At 35.2% G+C, this 19,504-nt stretch overlaps 3 protein-coding genes across 4 annotated transcripts; 1 reads left to right on the forward strand and 2 right to left on the reverse strand.

The window, feature by feature from the left end:
• Positions 1–1,133: 1,133 nt before the first annotated feature.
• LOC108840680 (zinc transporter 9) lies at positions 1,134–3,457 on the reverse strand. Its single transcript, XM_018613505.2, has 4 exons — positions 3,219–3,457; positions 3,093–3,135; positions 2,267–2,925; positions 1,134–1,712 (listed from the first exon to the last, which is right to left on the reverse strand). Exons 1-4 carry the CDS (start codon positions 3,231–3,233, stop codon positions 1,257–1,259), a joined length of 1,173 nt encoding a protein of 390 aa, XP_018469007.1. The 5' UTR covers positions 3,234–3,457; the 3' UTR covers positions 1,134–1,256.
• A 759-nt stretch (positions 3,458–4,216) lies between these two features.
• Positions 4,217–12,744, forward strand: LOC108823028 (UDP-sulfoquinovose synthase, chloroplastic). Of its 2 annotated transcripts, none has more exons than XM_018596267.2 (3): positions 4,217–4,447; positions 4,743–5,812; positions 12,227–12,744. In XM_018596267.2, the coding sequence occupies exons 2-3, from the start codon at positions 4,766–4,768 to the stop codon at positions 12,626–12,628; spliced, it is 1,449 nt and encodes a 482-aa protein (XP_018451769.1). In that variant the 5' UTR covers positions 4,217–4,447; positions 4,743–4,765; the 3' UTR covers positions 12,629–12,744. The 2 variants fall into 2 exon arrangements, with proteins under 2 accessions (XP_018451769.1, XP_018451761.1); XM_018596259.2 differs by having other exon boundaries at positions 4,219–4,447; positions 4,740–5,812; positions 12,227–12,703.
• Positions 12,745–16,149: 3,405 nt separating this feature from the next.
• On the reverse strand, positions 16,150–16,869 carry LOC108827087 (glutaredoxin-C6). Its single transcript, XM_018600436.2, has one exon. The coding sequence runs from the start codon at positions 16,751–16,753 to the stop codon at positions 16,319–16,321; it is 435 nt and encodes a 144-aa protein (XP_018455938.1). The 5' UTR covers positions 16,754–16,869; the 3' UTR covers positions 16,150–16,318.
• Positions 16,870–19,504: the final 2,635 nt, after the last annotated feature.

The raw sequence follows: 19,504 nt of genomic DNA on the forward strand, positions 1-19,504 counted from the left end.
ACTATTGTTTTTGATGATATACATGCAAATCTTAAGATATATACTTTTGAGAAATGCTGTAAATAAAAATCTGGAGATAACATTTGAAAGGATGCTAGCTAAAGTTGAAGAGATTGGGATTCGGTGGACGAAAATGTTTGTCACCTTTATCAAACAAATCACAAAGAAAGCAACAAAAGAAAAATCATATGGCAAACAAGTTGTAAATATTTTGGTTCACATGAAAAAATAAAATAATTAGGTGGCATGATCTATTTCACAGAGAGTTTATCTCCACAAACAAATAATTAAATAAGTAAATATATGGCTCGCCATCTGTTCATCATACAACTTGGGAACCATCGTCCTCCAAACATACGACTGAAAATGAAATATTCTCGTTTTGGACCCTCGAAGAAAAATAAATCTCTTAAGCGTTCCACTCTTCTTGGAAAATTTATTCATGAAGTTCTTGTTTTGCTTGAAGAAAATGTTTGTGTATAAGGGATTATAGTTTATAATATGGTGTTAGTTATACTGCAAAGGCAAATGTTTTGTTGGCTTATATCAAAAGTGAAAACGTAAAAGGAGAATTGCTTGAAAAAGGTGTCATGATGGTCGTCGGTTTTATTTCTATCCAAGGAAAATAATGTGGTTGTGAAAGAGCCAGACAGTATATATTTTCATTGGGTCTTTTACCCTAAAAACACAAAACACAAAACACAAAACATTTACATGTGCCAAAGGTTTGTGATCCGTGTATGAGGTTTGAAAGGTGGAAGGATGTTACAGGTTAATGAACGGATATGGAACTCAGATATTTATCTGAGCTGATAGCATATTACACCGAAGCTTCACCTTATGATTGTAGGACTTGGCAGAAACAAGCAGACTACAGCGTTCCGACGTAATAAATCAGTATGATAAGTGTTTCTTCAAAACTATATGGTTACTAAGGCATAGGGTTGGGTGTTTCTAAACGTTGTTTTCTTTAAATCTATCTCACTATCGCGTCATATTTATCATTAAGATTCAGGAAATATTCGTTGCAGATTATAAGTTTATAACCTTATTGTATACAACATATAACACAACAGTTTTATTTCAATGAAAACTTTCATAAATAAATCACAACGACAAACATCATTACAGCAACACTTCATAATGCGAAAATAAAAATTCAAAATAAATAATTTAAAGGGAAACATATGTTTTGTTATAAGGTGACAAAAAGCTTGTGTGTTTGAAGAAGACAAAAAAAAAGAAATGAAAACTGATCAAGCCCAAATAGCAAGAGCAGACATCATGCCAGCTCCAATGAACAAAAAGCAATAAGACACAATCTGAAGCTTAAAATCAACACTCATCTTCTTACTTAAGAAATCCGCAGCAATCAGATCAACAAGCGCCATGTAGACAAGTATTCCCGCAGAGAGAGAATCAAGCACTCCTTCAGCCACCAAAGCCGCAACGCTATAGGAGTCGTAAGATGAGGCAATGGCTGTTCCAACAGCCACACCGATTGGAGTAGTAATCATGAAGAAGAAAGCCATCATGGCTGATCCGCGCGGGGTTAGTTTGGCCTCCGCAACGCAGCCACCAAGGGCAAAACCTTCGAAGAATTGGTGGAAGGAAAGAGCGAGTAGGAGAGGACGTATGGTGCATGGGCTATGCGACACTCCAAGTGATATTCCTATTATTATGGAGTGTGATACTATTCCCATTTCGAGTATCTGAATTAACAAAATCGAGAAACGTAACATCAACATATAAATAAATTAACAAACGGAATCGCTTGACTACTAACTTATACACCTAAATTATATAAACGGAATCGTTTGACTAATCTAAATCTAATAGCCCACCTAATAACAATCAATACGTTTTAGCATTATAAAAATATATTTCTCTCTTTTCGTACTAATTATGTTTTGTAGAATGAATGGTACATTTGAAAACCAAATGATCATATTGTGTGGTAAGCAATTAAATCTAAACATAAAGTTAATGAAGTTTTTCAATCGGTTAATATTACAACTCTAACTCTAAGACAGCTTTATTAGAATGAAAGTAACGTGCAATATTAGGATGCATCCAATTTGTATATTTTTTACTTTGGCTTATTGTAAGAAAAGTAGTTAATAGGATTTGTTCAACCACAGCTAACTACATTGTGTAATCATGAATGAACTCAGCTGTTTTTCTAGCTTGTTAGAAATGTAATAAAATAATTCAAAAGTCAAAATCAGAAATATAAAAAATGGTACGTAACAAGAAATGTCTTTACCTGAGAAACAACAACGTGCCTGACACCACTGTCCAAGCCTACGTCCCCGTGGTCATGGCCATGACCTGCGACACCGCTCCTATTTGCCAGAGCCTCAAAACCTTCGGGTCCCATCGAGAGGCTATGACGGTGATGGTCCGCGTGGGCTCGCATCCCCACGATATGCAACTTCCCACCATCTTCATGATCCCTCAGAAAACCAGATCCTAGAAGACCCGATCCCAACTCCTGATCCCGTACCGAAGCCGGACCAAGTGACTGGACAGACTGGTTCATCAGCTGCTCCTGCTTCCTCTCGTAGTACCCCGTGATCATGAAGTCCGCGAGAAGAGTGAGAAGCGCCGCGACCATGGCGAAGAACTCAGGGAAAGGGAACTTCTTCCATGGAAACTCGGGGAGACACGGGTCGGACAGAGCTTCGGAGCCGCCGGAGAGCATGTGAACGAACCCTGTCGCGAGGATGACTCCTGCCGCGAACGCTTTGGCTCCTCTCATTAGTCCACCGTTTGATGGTAGGAGGGTTCCCACGAGGGGGAGCGAGATGCCGGCTGCTCCAGCGAAAAGGATGGACGCCATAGCTGCGTACTTGAGGGTGAGGGCAGCCGCATCATCCCGGCACGGGTCTGACTCGCCGGAGTCACAGCTGGTTGTCAACGACTCTGTTTATGTTTGTTGGGGAAATATAAACAGTTATCTTGGTTTTAACTTACAACTACGTTTGCAATTTTATTTATCTAGATAATGGAGTTAAGAAAAGGGTGTTAATGAGGGACTAAGATCACATGGAGTAATCTTCAGAGATTTTAAAGTGGGTTTGAGAAAATACCTGTAAATCCAGAGGCCAATGGTCGGAGAAACTGCCAGAAATCCTGAAAACATTTGTAGGCAAATAAGAAAAGAAAGGAAAAAGTCAAGAACTAGCTGATGAGGAAGAGTTTAATTTGTTTCAAACCTGCAAGAGAGACATGACTGAGTTCTTCCCTTTAGATGATTACACTTGAAGGTTTCTATTCTTGTCAATGAAATCATCAATTAGGGATTATATATAGTATAGACTCTTACTTTTTATGAAGAAAGAGTGGGAAAATGTTAACTAGGCATGTGTTTTTGTTTGTGTGTGCGTGCACGTACGTAGAGAAAGTCACAAGTAGTTCATGAGAATGTCCATATAGTGTTGTCATTTCACACCTAATCTCATTGGAAATAGTTGAATATTTAGATTCTTAGTTATAATTTAAATAGTGATCGCTATCAAACTTGAGTGCCATTATAAAATGACTTCGAAACCAAACTTAACAACTAGGAAAGATAAAGTAAATATAAGAAGAAAGCGATTAGTGTTTTGCTTTTTTTTTGTTTTCATTGAATTATCTGTTATATGGGGATGACTTTGGTCTGTTTAAAATTTTATCTAAGGAAACGACTTTTTGTTTTGTCAACGTGCAAAAAAGATGACTAATAACCACGTATAAAAACGATGATGGGTTGACACATTACAGGCAACTCAGGATTTGCATATGGGCTGGTAACCACATCAAGCTCATACACAGACCAAGCTTTTGAAAACTACGTTGCATTTTACTACTGCTTTTAGTAACTGCATGCTACTACAAATCAGCTTGTCTCAGAACGAATGTTCTCATAAATAACTTGATAACTTTTTGTAACCAATGTTCTCAAAGGAAAAAAAAAGAAATGATTGGCTGTGTATGGATAAATTTTAGTACGGAAAATAATATTGATTGTTTTTTCTCTCATAAAGCTCACCAGTCTCTCAACTCATTCCTTCATCACATGTAAAAGAAAAGTAATCTCTGGTTTGCATTTCAGGGACTCTAGGTTCGAACTATGGATATTGGCTAGGTTGGTTTTGTGATTTTATCTTTTGGTCGTCAAACAGATTTCGTTAACTGGCAATTAGGCTTGATCTCGAAAAGCCGATCACAACCCAAATTAAGCCCAAAGTCACGGATGGACGGGCTATTAAATTTTTTTAAAAAAATAAATCGAAGAAATGAGAATATGCCAAGGCATATCTACTGATTTTATATCTCTCTATCGTCGTCTCCTCAAAAGAGAAGAGGAAAAATCCAAGAAAAGGCTCACTTCAAAAACTCTCTCAAGCTTCTCTCCAACTCTCTCCACTCTGAACAAAGTTTCAAAGCCCTCACGTTTTCAACGGTAAGCATTCATCTCTCCTCATCAGTTTCTAACTTCTTTTGCAACTTCAGTGATTTGATTTCGTTTTGTATAATGTGAAATTCCTTGCTCATGATCTGCAATATCAGACTGACTGTTATTCACATATTTAAATTATAATTTCAAGAATAATAATGAATTAACAGAATCTTCTTCACTGGCTATAGTTCTCAATGACATTGTGAAAATATCTCTCTGTTTCATCTCTTACACATATCCTCTGTTCTGCTGACCAGAGTTGTCCTAACTCTTGGTTGCTTTTTTTGTTTTGCAGCAGCAAGAACAAACATTTTTCAAATAATGGCGCATCTACTCTTATCTCCATGCCCTTCAGTTATCTCCCTTAGCAGCAGAAAGAACTCGGTTAAACCGTTTAGTACAAAGCAAAACTTCTTCAACCCTCAAGTCCTTTCAAGATCTTCTCTCAAAGGACTTCTCTTCCAAGAGAATAAGCCAATAAGTAGAAGAAGAAGAAGAAGAAGCTTCGGTTTCCGAGCAGCTTCTGTACCTATAAGCCAACAAGCACCACCTGAAACATCTACCAATAACGACTCATCATCAAAACCAAAACGTGTTATGGTCATTGGTGGAGACGGTTACTGCGGCTGGGCTACTGCTCTCCACTTATCCAAAAAGAACTACCAAGTCGCTATCGTCGACAACCTCGTCAGACGCCTCTTCGACCACCAGCTTGGACTCGAGTCACTGACTCCTATAGCCTCCATCCATGACCGTATCAGCAGGTGGAAGGCTCTGACAGGGAAGTCCATTGAGCTATACGTCGGTGACATCTGTGACTTCGAGTTCTTAGCTGAATCCTTCAAGTCTTTCCAGCCTGATTCAGTTGTCCACTTCGGCGAGCAACGCTCTGCACCTTACTCCATGATCGACCGTTCAAGAGCCGTGTTTACACAGCACAACAATGTCATTGGCACTCTCAACGTCCTCTTTGCAATCAAAGAGTTCGGAGAAGATTGCCATCTCGTGAAACTCGGGACGATGGGTGAGTACGGAACTCCGAACATCGACATCGAGGAAGGTTATATAACGATAACGCACAATGGTAGGACCGATACTTTACCGTACCCGAAGCAGGCTAGCTCGTTTTATCATCTTAGCAAAGTTCACGACTCGCACAACATTGCTTTTACTTGCAAGGCTTGGGGGATCAGAGCTACTGATCTTAACCAAGGAGTTGTTTATGGTGTGAAGACTGATGAGACGGAGATGCATGAGGAGCTGCGTAACCGGTTGGATTACGATGCTGTGTTTGGTACAGCTCTTAACCGGTTCTGTGTGCAAGCTGCTGTTGGTCATCCACTTACGGTTTATGGTAAAGGTGGTCAGGTAATTGACTTACTCGTCTGTCTTCACACGAAATTTTAGTGGTTTTTGTTAGGTATGGGCGTTCACGTACCTATTCGAGTTTGGATCGGGTTTTTAGAATTTTGGGTTCATCCTCTTAGTTCCTATTCTAATATTTAATAAGTACGGAATTAAATATTTAAAATTACATATTTGTTGTGAAAACTCTGATCTTATTATTGAATCAAAGTGTTCCTTATATAGGAAATACATGGCGACATGGGCCTAAATACAATGGGCCATAAACGGGCCAAGATTACAAGTAAATATCTAATGGGCTGGACATCCATAAACATAATATTCATAACACTCCCCCTTGGATGCCAGAACCATATAGAGCTTGTAGTGTGCTTAATGTTGCCTCATTAAAACCTTACTCGGAAAACCCAGTGGGACAAAACCGAAGTGAAGGAAAAAGAGTACAACACACACTACTCCCCCTGTTCTGGACCTCCGTTCTTCAAGTCTGGCGCATGGACACTTTGATGGTTTAGCTTCATGGGCGCCAAGTCTTGAACTGGTCCTTCTGTTGCCATGTCCCAAACGGATAGGTAGACTTCATAGATGTGTAGTTGGTGTAGACATGATGAAGAAGTCGGCTAACATTTCTCATGACTGAACTTGTAGTACTTTGTGCTTCTTCATCATTCTCCAAATGTGTATAACCTGTTTGAGACCTTGTATAAACCTGTAACATTTATTAAAACCAAACAATCCCTTTTCTTTTGGGTTTGGTTAGTATAAATCAATCTCAAACTTTTAATTCATTAGAAGGTAACTTAGGATATATTGATCATGTCCCATATTGTCTCATGTTCCGACATGCCAAACTTGTCTAAGTAAAGGTGTCAATGACACTTATAGCAGGGGGACGTGTATGGCTTTAGTATCAATGTCTTATGGTCTGAACATATCCATAAAACTTATCCGACCTAGTATGGCTTTTCCACATCAAGGCGCCAATCATACCAATACATTGCACTTTGGTCGGATGTGCATAAGCCTTAAAAGTACTTACATAAAGTCTTTCCTGGACCAAGGACACATGCCTTGTCCATAGCCATACCACGATCTGAATATAGTGGTTACTGGAACCAGTTTAGTCGGAACAAGATCGAACTAGGTCGAACGTGATCCTAGTTGATATGGATCTTTGGTCGTTAATCTGATGGATTCATCCTCTTATTCTCTTTTGACCATATCACATTCTATTCTCGGTACTTTGGATCATAGATCTCAATACATATTCATGGCTATCATCTCCACTATAGATCATTGTATTCTTATCATAGCCTGTCCAAGAATCAGTCGATCTAATCATCATTTCTTTAAGTATGAACACAAGGAATTTCCTTCATAATATATGCATGGACTGTTCAGGGACGTTCTTGTAGAACTCCTTTCACTAAGTATTACTTAGTCTTATCCTTTACATGCATTATATGCTTTATATGCATCTGCCTTTCGTTTCAGTCCATGAATAGCTTAGGAACAAAACTATTCTATGAGAATTTCTTTTCTCATCTTTCTGATACTTTTATCATTTCTTTATCCAGTGATCAATCATGCTGCTTACTACATTTCTCTTTTCTTATATCCAGACCTTTATCACTTTCGGATTTGTAGTAGCATCCACCACATAGGAGTATATCTCCTTATAATCTGTTCCTTGGTCTTTGTGAGTATCCTTGTGTAATCAAGCCATTCCTTGAATGCTTTAAATAGGAATATGAACACCTTAGTCCATGTCTCACGATTTCTTTTCCTTTCCCACACAGGACCCATTTTTCACTGGTTTTATCTTATCAGATGGTGTTTCTATATATGGCCAATACACCCATCTCTTTTATAGATTCTTTGAATCTTTCTTAAACCCCCACAATTTCTTTTATTCTATGAATGCATTCTTGTATTCTCGTGGGTTCTGATCCTCGCTTATATCTTTTAAACTCAAGTGCTATTTTCTTATGCATCTTTATCTTTTGTGTATGTATGTGTCGACACTTCTTTTATAGTGTTCCATTGTGTTCCAGACATGAACTAATCGATTAGAGATTTCATTCTTACTAAGAACCTTTATTACCTTGCAGTTTGGCGTCCCAAACTACATGGTCTGGTATCTTAGATGTTCAGCTGCGCAGCCTTATCTAAATGTCTGGTATGGTTTCCCTTATGACCTCGGATATGTCATTTATTTGCACCTTTCTTTTTATTTCCGAGGTTCCTTATCTTATGGAACATATTGGTCTATCTTTAGACTCTATAGCAACTTGATTATGTCTCTTCTAGGACATTAATTTCGTGGTGCTTAAGCTGGTATGACTTAGTCATTTTTTTTCTTTTCTTTTCGGGTCTAATCTGTCTGGCATTCTTTTAGCTAGCTTTGTATGATCTTTCTTTGGACGTCTTAAATCATATTCTCTGGTCCGAGGATCTTGCCAAGACAAGGATGGTTAATACCATTCCATTTCTCTTTATACTTGTACCAGCTTATTTCTTTCTCCCCCTGATGTTGGATAGTTGGATTCATCATGTAATCCGTAAACCTGGCCTTAATCTGATCACCCATATTTTGGCTCAAGGTCTCTTATAAAATCGTGGGAGGAAGACATTCTCATATCCAACATATATTCCCAATCTTATTTCATCTTCTTATGAGGTTCCATCCTAGACGGCACATATTATTGTGGTGGTCTATACATAATCTCTTAGGATGGTCTATGTCTGGATCATGACCCTTTATAATTATTAGATGGGAATATCTATGCTCACTTTATATGGCCTGATGCATCTTATCTTTCATACATGTAAATCCATAATGTCTCCAAGCTTATAGACTTTGAAAGTCTGAACCTTATAGGTTATGGTCTGTTCGACCAAGCTCTTATATCTTATGGCCTGTTTGGCCAGGCTATCACATTCTGTTTGGCTATCATGTTCATGTTTTTATAGTATGGTCATGGACCACACGGGGTGTGTATTCTCCCCCTCATGAACATGCTATAAATTTGTTTGTGTAAGGACACTAAACCATTATGCCATTTCGTGATGCTTGGGACAATTGAGCCTCATGAGTTTTCCTTGTGTACATGTTTCACAACGTGAGATTTCTATGGGATAACTCTTTGTGCCTTTGTAATATTAAACTTTGCATCAAGTTTGGACTAGGATGGCTAATCCGGTCATTCCATAAAGTGTTTAATTTCGTAGGTCAACCAATCTGGTTACCTAGGCCCTGTGCCTTTATCATACTGATCCTTGGCATAGTCTAGATCAGTAGAGAATGCAGGTATAGTCTCGACCATTTTCTATGGTCTTGGGCAATTTTTCTGTTCTCATATATCTGAAGGAACTTTTGTTTCATTTTGCCCATTGGTTCAATGCGGAAACCATTCATTTTTAAATCTTTATAACTCAATGGGTCTTTTATTGGGTGTATATAATGCCTTGGCCGAGTGACTATACTCTTATTTATAAACTCATATATACTCTTATCTATATCATAGAGTTTTGATGTCGAGATTTTTTTTTCAAGGCATCTGAAGTCTCATAATCCACCTGATCATTTTCTTTTTCATGAGTTTCATACTCTATTTGATCAGTATGGTCATGATCCATGTCATCTTCACCATCTCGGTAAGCCATGTTGGCTTCCCGATTTTTCTTCAAACTCTCTATGTAAAGCTCATACAAGTGCTTTGGAGTTTGGCAATTATTTGCCCAGTGATTACCCATACCACATTTGTGACACAAATAAGATTTTATTTAAGGTTTAAAAGACACACTTCGACCTCGACCTCGACCACAGCTAAAACCGGGTGTGGTACTACGGCCTCGTCCTCGCCCATGTGTCTTAAATGTGTCACGACCTCGTCCATAACCTTTCCCACGGCTAGGGCCGGAATGGTTGTTGTGCTGGACAAGATTACTTTCTTTCTTAGGCTCCAAAGTCAGCCTAGAAATGTCGGGTAATGATTTTGTACCGGGAGGTCTCATCTCACTGTTTCTCATTAATAACTCATTATTGGTCTCAGCCAATAGTAAACAGGAGATCAAATCAGTATAGGTGGTGAAACCTCTTTCTCTATACTGCTGTTGCAGTAGCACATTAGAGAAAGTCTTGTTCAGTTACTTCTTCACCACATTGTTTCAACATTGAAACTATCTTAAACAGAACCGAGTTGTATTCATCCACAGACTTATAGTATTGAAATCTCAGGTTCTTCCACTCAAATTTTATCCTTTGGTAATAGCATCGTTTTATGGTGATCATATCTCCGCTGTAAGGCGGTCCAAAGTTCTAGTGGATTTTCTTTACTGGGATACTGATTTCTTTAGATTCTCATTTAGATGGTGGTTAATAACTAATATTGCCATGTATCAATCTTTCTCGTTTGGCAATATCGCCTTATGTGATTCATTCACCAAGTCCTTTTGACTTTAGGATAACCTCGGTATCCAGTGCACATTTTAAATGATTATCTCTTTAGAGATTTAGGACAGCATAATCCAAGTTGATTTTCGACATCTCATATTATATATCACTCAATCTTTATAAGAAAATCAATCATATAAATCGTGTGATCAAGCAAACAATCGAGTTAATGATTTCCTAATAAACAAGTCACACGGCTTAGATATATATGTCTAAAATATAAAGTTTTTCCTTTCATAGAACGTTTCTGAAAATATAAATTTTCTGAAAATAGAAAGTTTCCTTTTATAGTAAGTTTCTAAAAATAGAAAGTTTCTTTTTATAGTAAGTTTCTAAAAATAGAAAGTTTCCTTTTATAGTAAGTTTCTAAAAATAGAAAGTTTCCTTTTATAGTAAGTTTCTAAAAATAGGAAGTTTCATTTTCTAGAAATATTCTGAAAATATAAAGTTTTTTTTTTTTTTTTTTTTTTTTTATAGTAAGTTTCTAAGGTTTATAATAAATCGATCATAATTATGTTTTAGGAGATGATCAACTTCAAAGTTTAAAATCGATTTGATCATTCAGATCAATGATGTTTTCGAGATTCAAGAACACTTAGTGTTTTGGTTTTAATTGATTTAATCAATCTCTTATTGAATAAGGAATATTTGTGCTTCTAACAACCTAATGACCGTTTGATCTAGCAACTTAATGGGAGAACTAAACCAAATCCTAATTCCTCAAATTTATTTAGGGATTCAATTGTCCTAGGTTTTTAGGTTCATCAAATTTTAATGTTCAATCCTTTAACAAACAACCAAATTCGTTTTGATATGGTTCCAAAGGGTGTTTCAGATTTTATTTACCTTTAGATTGGAGAGAATCTGAAACTGGACCACCTAGAGAGAGGAGAGGAAAACCGCGAACGGCTTGAACATCTATCGCAAACAAGGAACGGGCTGATCGGATCGTCCGGAACCTCTACCGGCTGTTGGATGAACTGTCGGATCGTCTGGTGGCTTATCGGGTGCTGATCAATTCGTCGGATGGTCAGTATGTGTGCTGGTCGGATGAGAATGGAAAGACAGCTAGGGTTTCCTTTAGTAAAAAGGAAATTGTCAACGCGGATTGAAACGGAGGTGGAGAACGCGTCTGAAGTCGGATTGAGACGAGGTTTGCGGAGCTGGATTCTTCTCGTCGAGAGCTTCAATTTGATATATGGAACGTCGGCTAACTCCTTATGGTTTGAAAGATACGTCGATTTGAAGTTGCGTCCGAATTAGGGTTTTGAATCAAGTTGACGGCGGTTCTTGTAATAGCTCGTGAGAAAGCGTCCGGTATCGGATTGCGATGAGGTCGACGGCGTTAGATTCGTCTCGTCGAGATCTTGAATTTGATAGGTGGCTCGTCGTCTGGATCCGTCGGGTTGAGGAGATACGGTGTTTTGAAGTTTCGTCTGATTTCTAGGGTTTATGGTGGTTGCTGGGAAAAGGGGTTTCGAAATTCATTCAGGGTTTTGTCAGAGCTCTCGTGCTGATAACGTGTTGTGAAAACTCTGATCTTATTATTGAATCAAAGTGTTCCTTATATAGGAAATACATGGCGACATGGGCCTAAATACAATGGGCCATAAACGGGCCAAGATTACAAGTAAATATCTAATGGGCTGGACATCCATAAACATAATATTCATAACAATATTTATGTTTCATATATTTCTGTTGGATAGTAATTTGAACATTCGAATCAGATTTTTTGAATTTTTTTTGTTTTTCTTTTGTTTTTTTTTTGGATTTTGTAAACTATCTATTTGGATTCGATCAATAACATTTTGGATTTAGATATGTTTTGCAACACCCTACAAATTTTTTACATTTCGAATTGGATAAGTATCAGGTTTTTCGGTTTTGGCTTTTGGGTTATGGATTTTATAGCCAGCTTTAGTTTTTAACTTTTTATTCAATATGTTTTCCTTTTGTAGACAAGAGGCTACCTCGATATAAGAGACACGGTCCAATGTGTTGAGCTCGCTATAGCTAACCCGGCAAAGGCTGGTGAGTTCCGTGTATTCAACCAATTCACAGAACAGTTCTCAGTCAACGAGCTGGCGTCGCTGGTGACTAAAGCGGGTTTAAAGCTCGGCCTGGACGTGACAAAGATGACTGTGCCTAACCCGAGAGTTGAGGCGGAAGAGCATTACTACAACGCAAAGCACACAAAGCTGATGGAGCTTGGACTTGAGCCTCACTATCTTTCAGAGTCACTTCTTGATTCGTTGCTCAACTTCGCTGTTCAGTTTAGGGATCGTGTGGACACAAAGCAGATCATGCCTAGTGTTTCTTGGAAGAAGATTGGCGTCAAGACTAAGTCTATGGGCGCCTAATAGTATCATCTCCTATTGTATTTAAAAACTTTGACTAGCTTTCAATTGATAAGAATGAAGTATTTCGTTTTATGACTTGAGGAAATTTTTCTTTAAACAAGTAAAAATTTATTTAATTTTGTATAGTAACAAATATTTCTGATCAATTATCTAAGTTGATAATTAAAATAATGTTTAATATTATTTGGTGTATTAAAATATTAGAGAATTGATGTTCAAATCATTAACTAAAGTAATTTACTTAATTTTTGAACCACCCATTTTTTCAAAAGATACCTCCACGTATGCTACCATTATATTCATGTTTACTTTTATAAAATAGTTTTTTTTAAAGAATATTTTCTTAGAAAAATAAAAGATTCTTCTATCCTTGTTTAACAGATATATATAAATAATTATTTAAATAAATAAGAAAAAGTTAGAAAAATAAGAAAAAATAATTCCTATATAGTTTTTGAATTATAATTTTAAGAACTAATTATAAATTCTTTTTGAATATTTTTCAAATTTTCATTTCGAAATTTGAAAAAAAATTGAAACAATTATACAAAAAAAGAATTAAAATTTAAAATATTTATTAATATATTTATTAAAATCCTAAACAACACCTTCTAAAATTCTACCTCTATATTAATTAACCTTAAAATTAAAAGTGTCTATTTACCTTTTAAAAACTACAAGTAAATGTGGTTATGAATGTTGTAATTTAATCAATTTTTCTTTTTACTTTTATATGTTAGATGAAACCAATTTCAAAAATGAAATGAAAATTTGATATGAAGATTAAGATTATGTTATATATATATAGGTTCTGATTGATTTCATTAATGTAAACTGGAGTAAAAAATGATTGAAAATGAAATGATAATAGACAAAAATAAATAAAAAACAGAAAAATATAAAAATATTCTAACACAATGTGGAATAAAGTTAAGTGTATATTTTTCTATTTACACAGTAATTAGAGTAAAACATAAAAGTTGTGTTCTAATTAATTAATAATTTTTAAAAATATAGAATAAATTCACATTTATTTATTCTGAAAATATCAACCAGTCACACTCATTAATTGTGAAAAGACAAATGGCGCAATACGCACGACAATGATTACATAATTATATACTTTTATGTAGTTTACACAATTCAATTTAACTGAAAATAACGTATTTAAAAGTGGGGGAGGCTTTTGGTGAGGAGGCAGAGTTTATTTATAATTTTTATTGCAGAATCCCACATATTAATATCATGAAACATTTGTTGGAGAGATTGTTGTTTATGATTGATGAGGTCATCGTCGCCATCAGTATTCATCAACTTGCGAATTAAAAATATAAGTATATGAAAAGCATAACCTTAATTTTGAAGACATGTCACATGATCTCAAACAAAAATCTTTATTCCACAACTACCAAATTGTATAGGTCGGCACTATTTTATTTCTATTTTGATTGTATAACTTATTTTCTTATACATCAGTGCATGAGATTGGTATAGCAATTCAGAGACATTAGTGTGCATCATCACTTGAGTAACGATGCTTAGGGAAATTAGCTGCCTCTTTTTTCCTTTTTAGTTTATGTTAATTTCTGAAAAGTTCTAGGCCAAATCCCAATACATCGTTACGGAAGTTATTGTCTATATATATACTTCGCTGTTTGAGTTGGATTTTGAAATTGAGAAATTATTTGTATCTGAGAAATAATTTAAAAGTAATAAGAAAGAGCATATACCTCGATCAAATTCCATTTCTCTTTATCTAAATTTACTTACATATGCTTTGGTCGATATAAGTTACTCTGTCGTGTTCGCTCACATAGCATGTGGCCGGGACATGTGACTAGGCCATATGTTATTGCATGAATCTTATGTTCTAGGTCGTGACATATCACATATATATTAAAAAAAATTGTGGATAATACTCTGTAATAAATAAAGATACAGAAGACATGCTAGACCATAATGATTAATTTATTGGTTGACGTTTACATCCAATTTTCAGTGCATGTAATATGTATGTGACTAATTGACTGAAGTCTAGAGATGAGACACTATCACACTAGTGATGTATCATGTATTTGATATTTACTTCATTTTTACCACGATGATGTTTAAAATTTTGAGGGGAGTGAATATATTGTATTTGTAATTACACACATAAAACATGACTATATCATGTAGTCTAATGTTATAAATTAAGAACACTATCTATGTGACTTTAATTATAGTGAAACTCGTTCTTTCTGTCATCATATGGTTTGTGTATGAACAAAAATCAAAAACGTTTGAAGCCCGCAAGAAAAAAAAGGATTTCAACAAATCATCCTAAGCTCTCTCTCTCTTTCTCTCACTCGCTCTCGGGAAAAAAATAGCAGTATAGTGACATCAGTATATAGGAACAGATCAATCTTGACCCTTGAAATGAGGAACATAGACTTTTGACCTAAATGTCTTAATCCTGCTACAAAATCGACCGGTATAGTAGCATACTATTCCAATTACCTAACTGCAAAGAAAAAAAAATTCCTGGTCTTTTATGAATCTTTGAAAGAAAAAAATTCAATAATTGTGGGGAGGAAAATAAAAGAAGGTTTGTTTTTTGGAGATGCTACTTAAGCCCCAGCGTCGCTATCAAAACCCCTCAATTATTAAAAGTGGGTCTCTCATTTTCCACTTGTTACTAATTTCATTTCCAAAACTCTATGAACTTATAACCGAACAATTAAAAATGTATTTACAATTTTGGACGTATCTTTTCTAACTAGACACGTTTGTAATTTAAGGGAAAGAGATGGAATAAATGCATGAACTCTACCGACTGTTTACTATACGAGAGATCAAGGCACAAACATGATATTTTGTGGCTTAAGATGGCGATCCTCGTTATATTAATTTTTGAAGGATTATTAATCAGTTTGGGGTTTTTCAACTATGCCGAATTTTAATGGAATATTTCCTTGAACAGGAAATTAACGTGACGCTGAGAGCTTGGAGACCTTACATATAATGGTAGAATCTTCTTTCCTTTCCTCACTTCTCTACTTTATTCTTTAGAATAATGACTTAAACAATGAAGTTAACTTTCAGATCGAAAAACGCATTCACATGATCACCAAAAAAGGATAAATCACCAAAGAAATGATTAATCATTAATCATAATGAAGTAGGTATTAAGAAGTCCATAGTCAATACAAATGACCACTGCTCAGATGAACTAATTAACCACTAAAATTAATCATACTCATAGTACTCAAAACAAATTCAACCAGCTAATCACAGTATACTGTTTCCGAACTAATTAGTGTCTAGCAATAGTAAGAATAATCTATAGAAACATCTTGCATTTTACAAATATATATATATTTGGTTATCCCTCAACATGATATTATAGGAGAAGGAAACTAGAATAAAAAAACTGAATCATTATACAACTAGATCATATTTTATTAAGTCCTTATCAATAAGATTCAAAAATAATTAAGGTTGATGGATTAATGTATACTTTAGTAAGTGAGAGAGAAAACGAGAGGAAGCAAATTATATAAAATTTACTACTTACACATCTTTAGTTATTATTCATAGTACATGGGTATTTAGTTATGATCATCAGCTAATAATCAGAAAAGAGAAACCCTAATTTATGCTTTTGATACTGCAAAATACTATTGAAACTCAAGGAAGTAAATTACAATATCATACCCAAAGAGCTCCAACCTGGACAAGCTTAGGGACAAGGTGACCACTTAGATGGATTGCCACGAGGGACTCAAGACCTCCTACACACTCACGGCCAATGAAAACCGCCGGAAGAGGAACAACGAGGGAGCCACCGCCGGAATATTCTTCTCCAAGAGCCAAGGGGAGAGAGGAAACCTCGTGATCATCGAGCTCGATGACGGTGGGGATGACACCAATTGTTGACAAGAGTCTTTTCATGACGTGGCACATGCAACAAGAAGATTTGCTGAAAATAATCACGGGATGCTCAGATATCAGCCGTCGGATCTTGGCCTCAGGTGATTCCTCTTCGTCGATGGAGAGAGAAGTAGACGAGGTTTGGGAAGGAGGAGTGAGGTCTAAGGAAACGACGTCGTTGGAGAAACGTTCTAAGCCTAATTCTTGCATCATTGCAACAATTAGAGAGAAGAGAGAGAGAAACGTAGAGAGGTTTGTTAAGAGGAAGAGGTGGTTTTGTATTTGTATATATAGAAAGAATCAAAAGAAGGTTAAACCAAAAAGAGGAATCATAAGAGAGAAATAATAAGGGAAAATTATATAGGCCAATAAAATAAGAAGAGAATTATTGGTGAAAGGAAAAAGAAAAGGACAAACAATGGGAGAGGAGAAGAAGGGAGTGGTGTATGTGGTTGCTTACATCACATAGTACTGGTCTCGTGATGTGTTTCTTTTGCTTTTGTTTTTCTTTTATAATTTTTGTTTGTATTTCTGAAAATTGTTTATTGTGATGAGTTTAAGTGCATGGGAGTTCCAAAACTCACGCGCTAGATTTTATTGCAGATGTTGACATTTTCAATGGTAGAAAGGTGAATGGAGAAAGTATTCACAAGTTAGGCTCTATGTATTGGGAAACAGAGGAGGGGAATGATAGGTGTCATACGTACATTTGGTTTAACTCTCCCACTCAAGTTCGAACCTGAAGTTTAAGAAATAGTAGTCGAAGCAGGTTTACTGAGTTTTAATGCAATACTGGGGAGAAAAAATAAATATTAAAGAGGTTTGATTTTTCTTTAAAAGTTAAATCCATATATCGAATATTTTCTCCGTTTCATAAAGATAAATGTTTTAGGAAAAAAAATATTTTTAAAATATGTATTTTTCATCATTTAATAATGAAAAATGTATATTTCAAAGATATTAATTGTATTTATTGAAATTTTATTGGTTTAAAAATATAAAAAATATAAAATTAAAAAATCTATGTATTAATAACTAAGTTTTAATGAATTTTTTTAATAAGTGTGAAAATCATAAAATATGTATTATTTTGAAATAAATGGAATATTATATAGACATATGATCTGGACACATATCAGTAACTATGGAGAAAGCCAGCTAGTATCTTCCTTCCATCCATTTCATCTTTTATCAGATATCTAACATATAAAATTATAAACATACTAGTGAATAATTAAAAACCTGAATTACCTAGTTTATATAAGAAAATAAACATAAACAAAGACTAAGACGGTGGATTAAGTTAAAACGAGTTTCTAAATTGAAGAAATCATTTAAATCTCTGTTTATTATGTCATGCAAGAACCATTCAATTCTAAACCACGATAGCAAGCTGTATTGGGTTACAAATGATTGTCTTGCAATGGAGGAGAGTTATCGTCAATTCTTTCGGCCATTAGACAAGAAAAATTGATGGGATATTTCTTTATCAGAAAAACACCGAAACTAGACAATGCATTGGAAATTAAATGTATCTTCTTTTATTATAACTGTGTTTGTTTGTTATTTTTAATATATAATCTGATTGTTTAGTTAGGCTTCTAAACTATATATTAGTGATTATACTTTTAAAAGTCCAGTACAACTAAGTTATTGCATATACTGTGAAGCTTGCACTTTTGCTATTATGAAAAAAAATTAAGCATGATGTTTTCCATATTGTTTTATTGATAATATAAACATTTGGACCAATCCCAAAGCTTCTTAGATTGAGATTCTGTTGGCGTGGATTCCGTCATACCGGAAACTGCTTGAGACTATTTTGTCTCCAAGAAAACTCGCAAATTTAAGATATCAAATGCTAGTTAAACTTTGCGAGCTTTTAGTCTACGTTGGTCTCCAAGTGGACTGGCATCATTTGAGTTCATATGATGATAATATTTTCTTTTCGCCATAGCGAGTAAAAAACAACAATTACAAAGAGTTACGACTCCCTTTTGTCATCCAAAGTGAATCAGCTCACACGGAATTTAATAGAGAGGTTTATTTTCATGAATTATGACCGAAGTCTTTATTTTGTAACTTAATTATGACCAAAGTTAGGAATGCATTTTGGCGAAAAGTGAGCAAATACTACTAAACGAAGAGGACAAGCATGAATGGCGTGGAAATAGATGGAATGGAGCCCAATCTGAAACGGACTTTAGAGAGAGATATGGTTATACGAGCACCGTTGATGGTGTTGTCTTCAACTTCGTGTCTGCCACATGTGCTCACGCAAGCCCATCTTTATTTTATTAATTTGTTAGAACGTAATAATAACTAGTTCTTTTATTTTATTTGAGTGATCTCTTCTAGTCTTTTTAATAGTTGTCCACCAGGATCGATCATGACGTATTCTTTTATATTGGTTTCACCTAAAACATTATGTCCTAAGATTCTATATGTAAGATTCCATTTCCATCCATATTCTAATTTTAATAAAAACGAATCCTTTTCAATGATTCGAAAGATATGTTAGTGCGTTTGCGGTAGATTGTATAGTTAAACCAGCTGCATTTACACCTACCCACAGAGTTCTCCTTAGGCTAACTAGACTATATAAATATGGTAGTGCTATTCTCTCCCTAAAAATAGTATTATTATTGGTTAAGATGTTATAATTAATGTAGTTTTTTGTATATCTTTACGTTTTATTAATCTTATATAATTAAGATTCAGTAAAGATTTCAAACCATGACATGACAAGAATCCGATATCAAGGTACTTTATGGTTCCTAAAAGTAACTCAAATTTAATTAAAATAATAACAAAAATTATTAATAGATAACTTAGTTACTGAGAATTGTAAATTCTCATGTTAGTCGTGCTTGCATTTGCATTCATATAATACATGTTTGATGATAGATGTCATGATTTTTGTTTAAAAGATGTCATGATAAATTGATTAATAAACATATGGTG

This window comes from Raphanus sativus, chromosome 2, assembly GCF_000801105.2.
Source record: "Raphanus sativus cultivar WK10039 chromosome 2, ASM80110v3, whole genome shotgun sequence".
Taxonomy (NCBI): Eukaryota; Viridiplantae; Streptophyta; class Magnoliopsida; order Brassicales; family Brassicaceae; genus Raphanus; species Raphanus sativus.

What these genes read in the sequence shown, in the direction of transcription:
- LOC108840680 (XM_018613505.2), bottom strand. An exon ending in ATTGGCCTCTGGATTTACAG is followed by an intron (nt 2,926 to 3,092) that starts GTATTTTCTCAA and finishes AAACATAAACAG; the next exon opens with AGTCGTTGACAACCAGCTGT. An exon ending in GGCACGTTGTTGTTTCTCAG is followed by an intron (nt 1,713 to 2,266) that starts GTAAAGACATTT and finishes TTGTTAATTCAG; the next exon opens with ATACTCGAAATGGGAATAGT.
- LOC108823028 (XM_018596267.2), top strand. Translation starts at nt 4,766, where the DNA reads ATGGCGCATCTACTCTTATCTCCATGCCCTTCAGTTATCTCCCTTAGC. An exon ending in TTTATGGTAAAGGTGGTCAG is followed by an intron (nt 5,813 to 12,226) that starts GTAATTGACTTA and finishes TTCCTTTTGTAG; the next exon opens with ACAAGAGGCTACCTCGATAT.
- LOC108827087 (XM_018600436.2), bottom strand. Translation starts at nt 16,753, where the DNA reads ATGATGCAAGAATTAGGCTTAGAACGTTTCTCCAACGACGTCGTTTCC.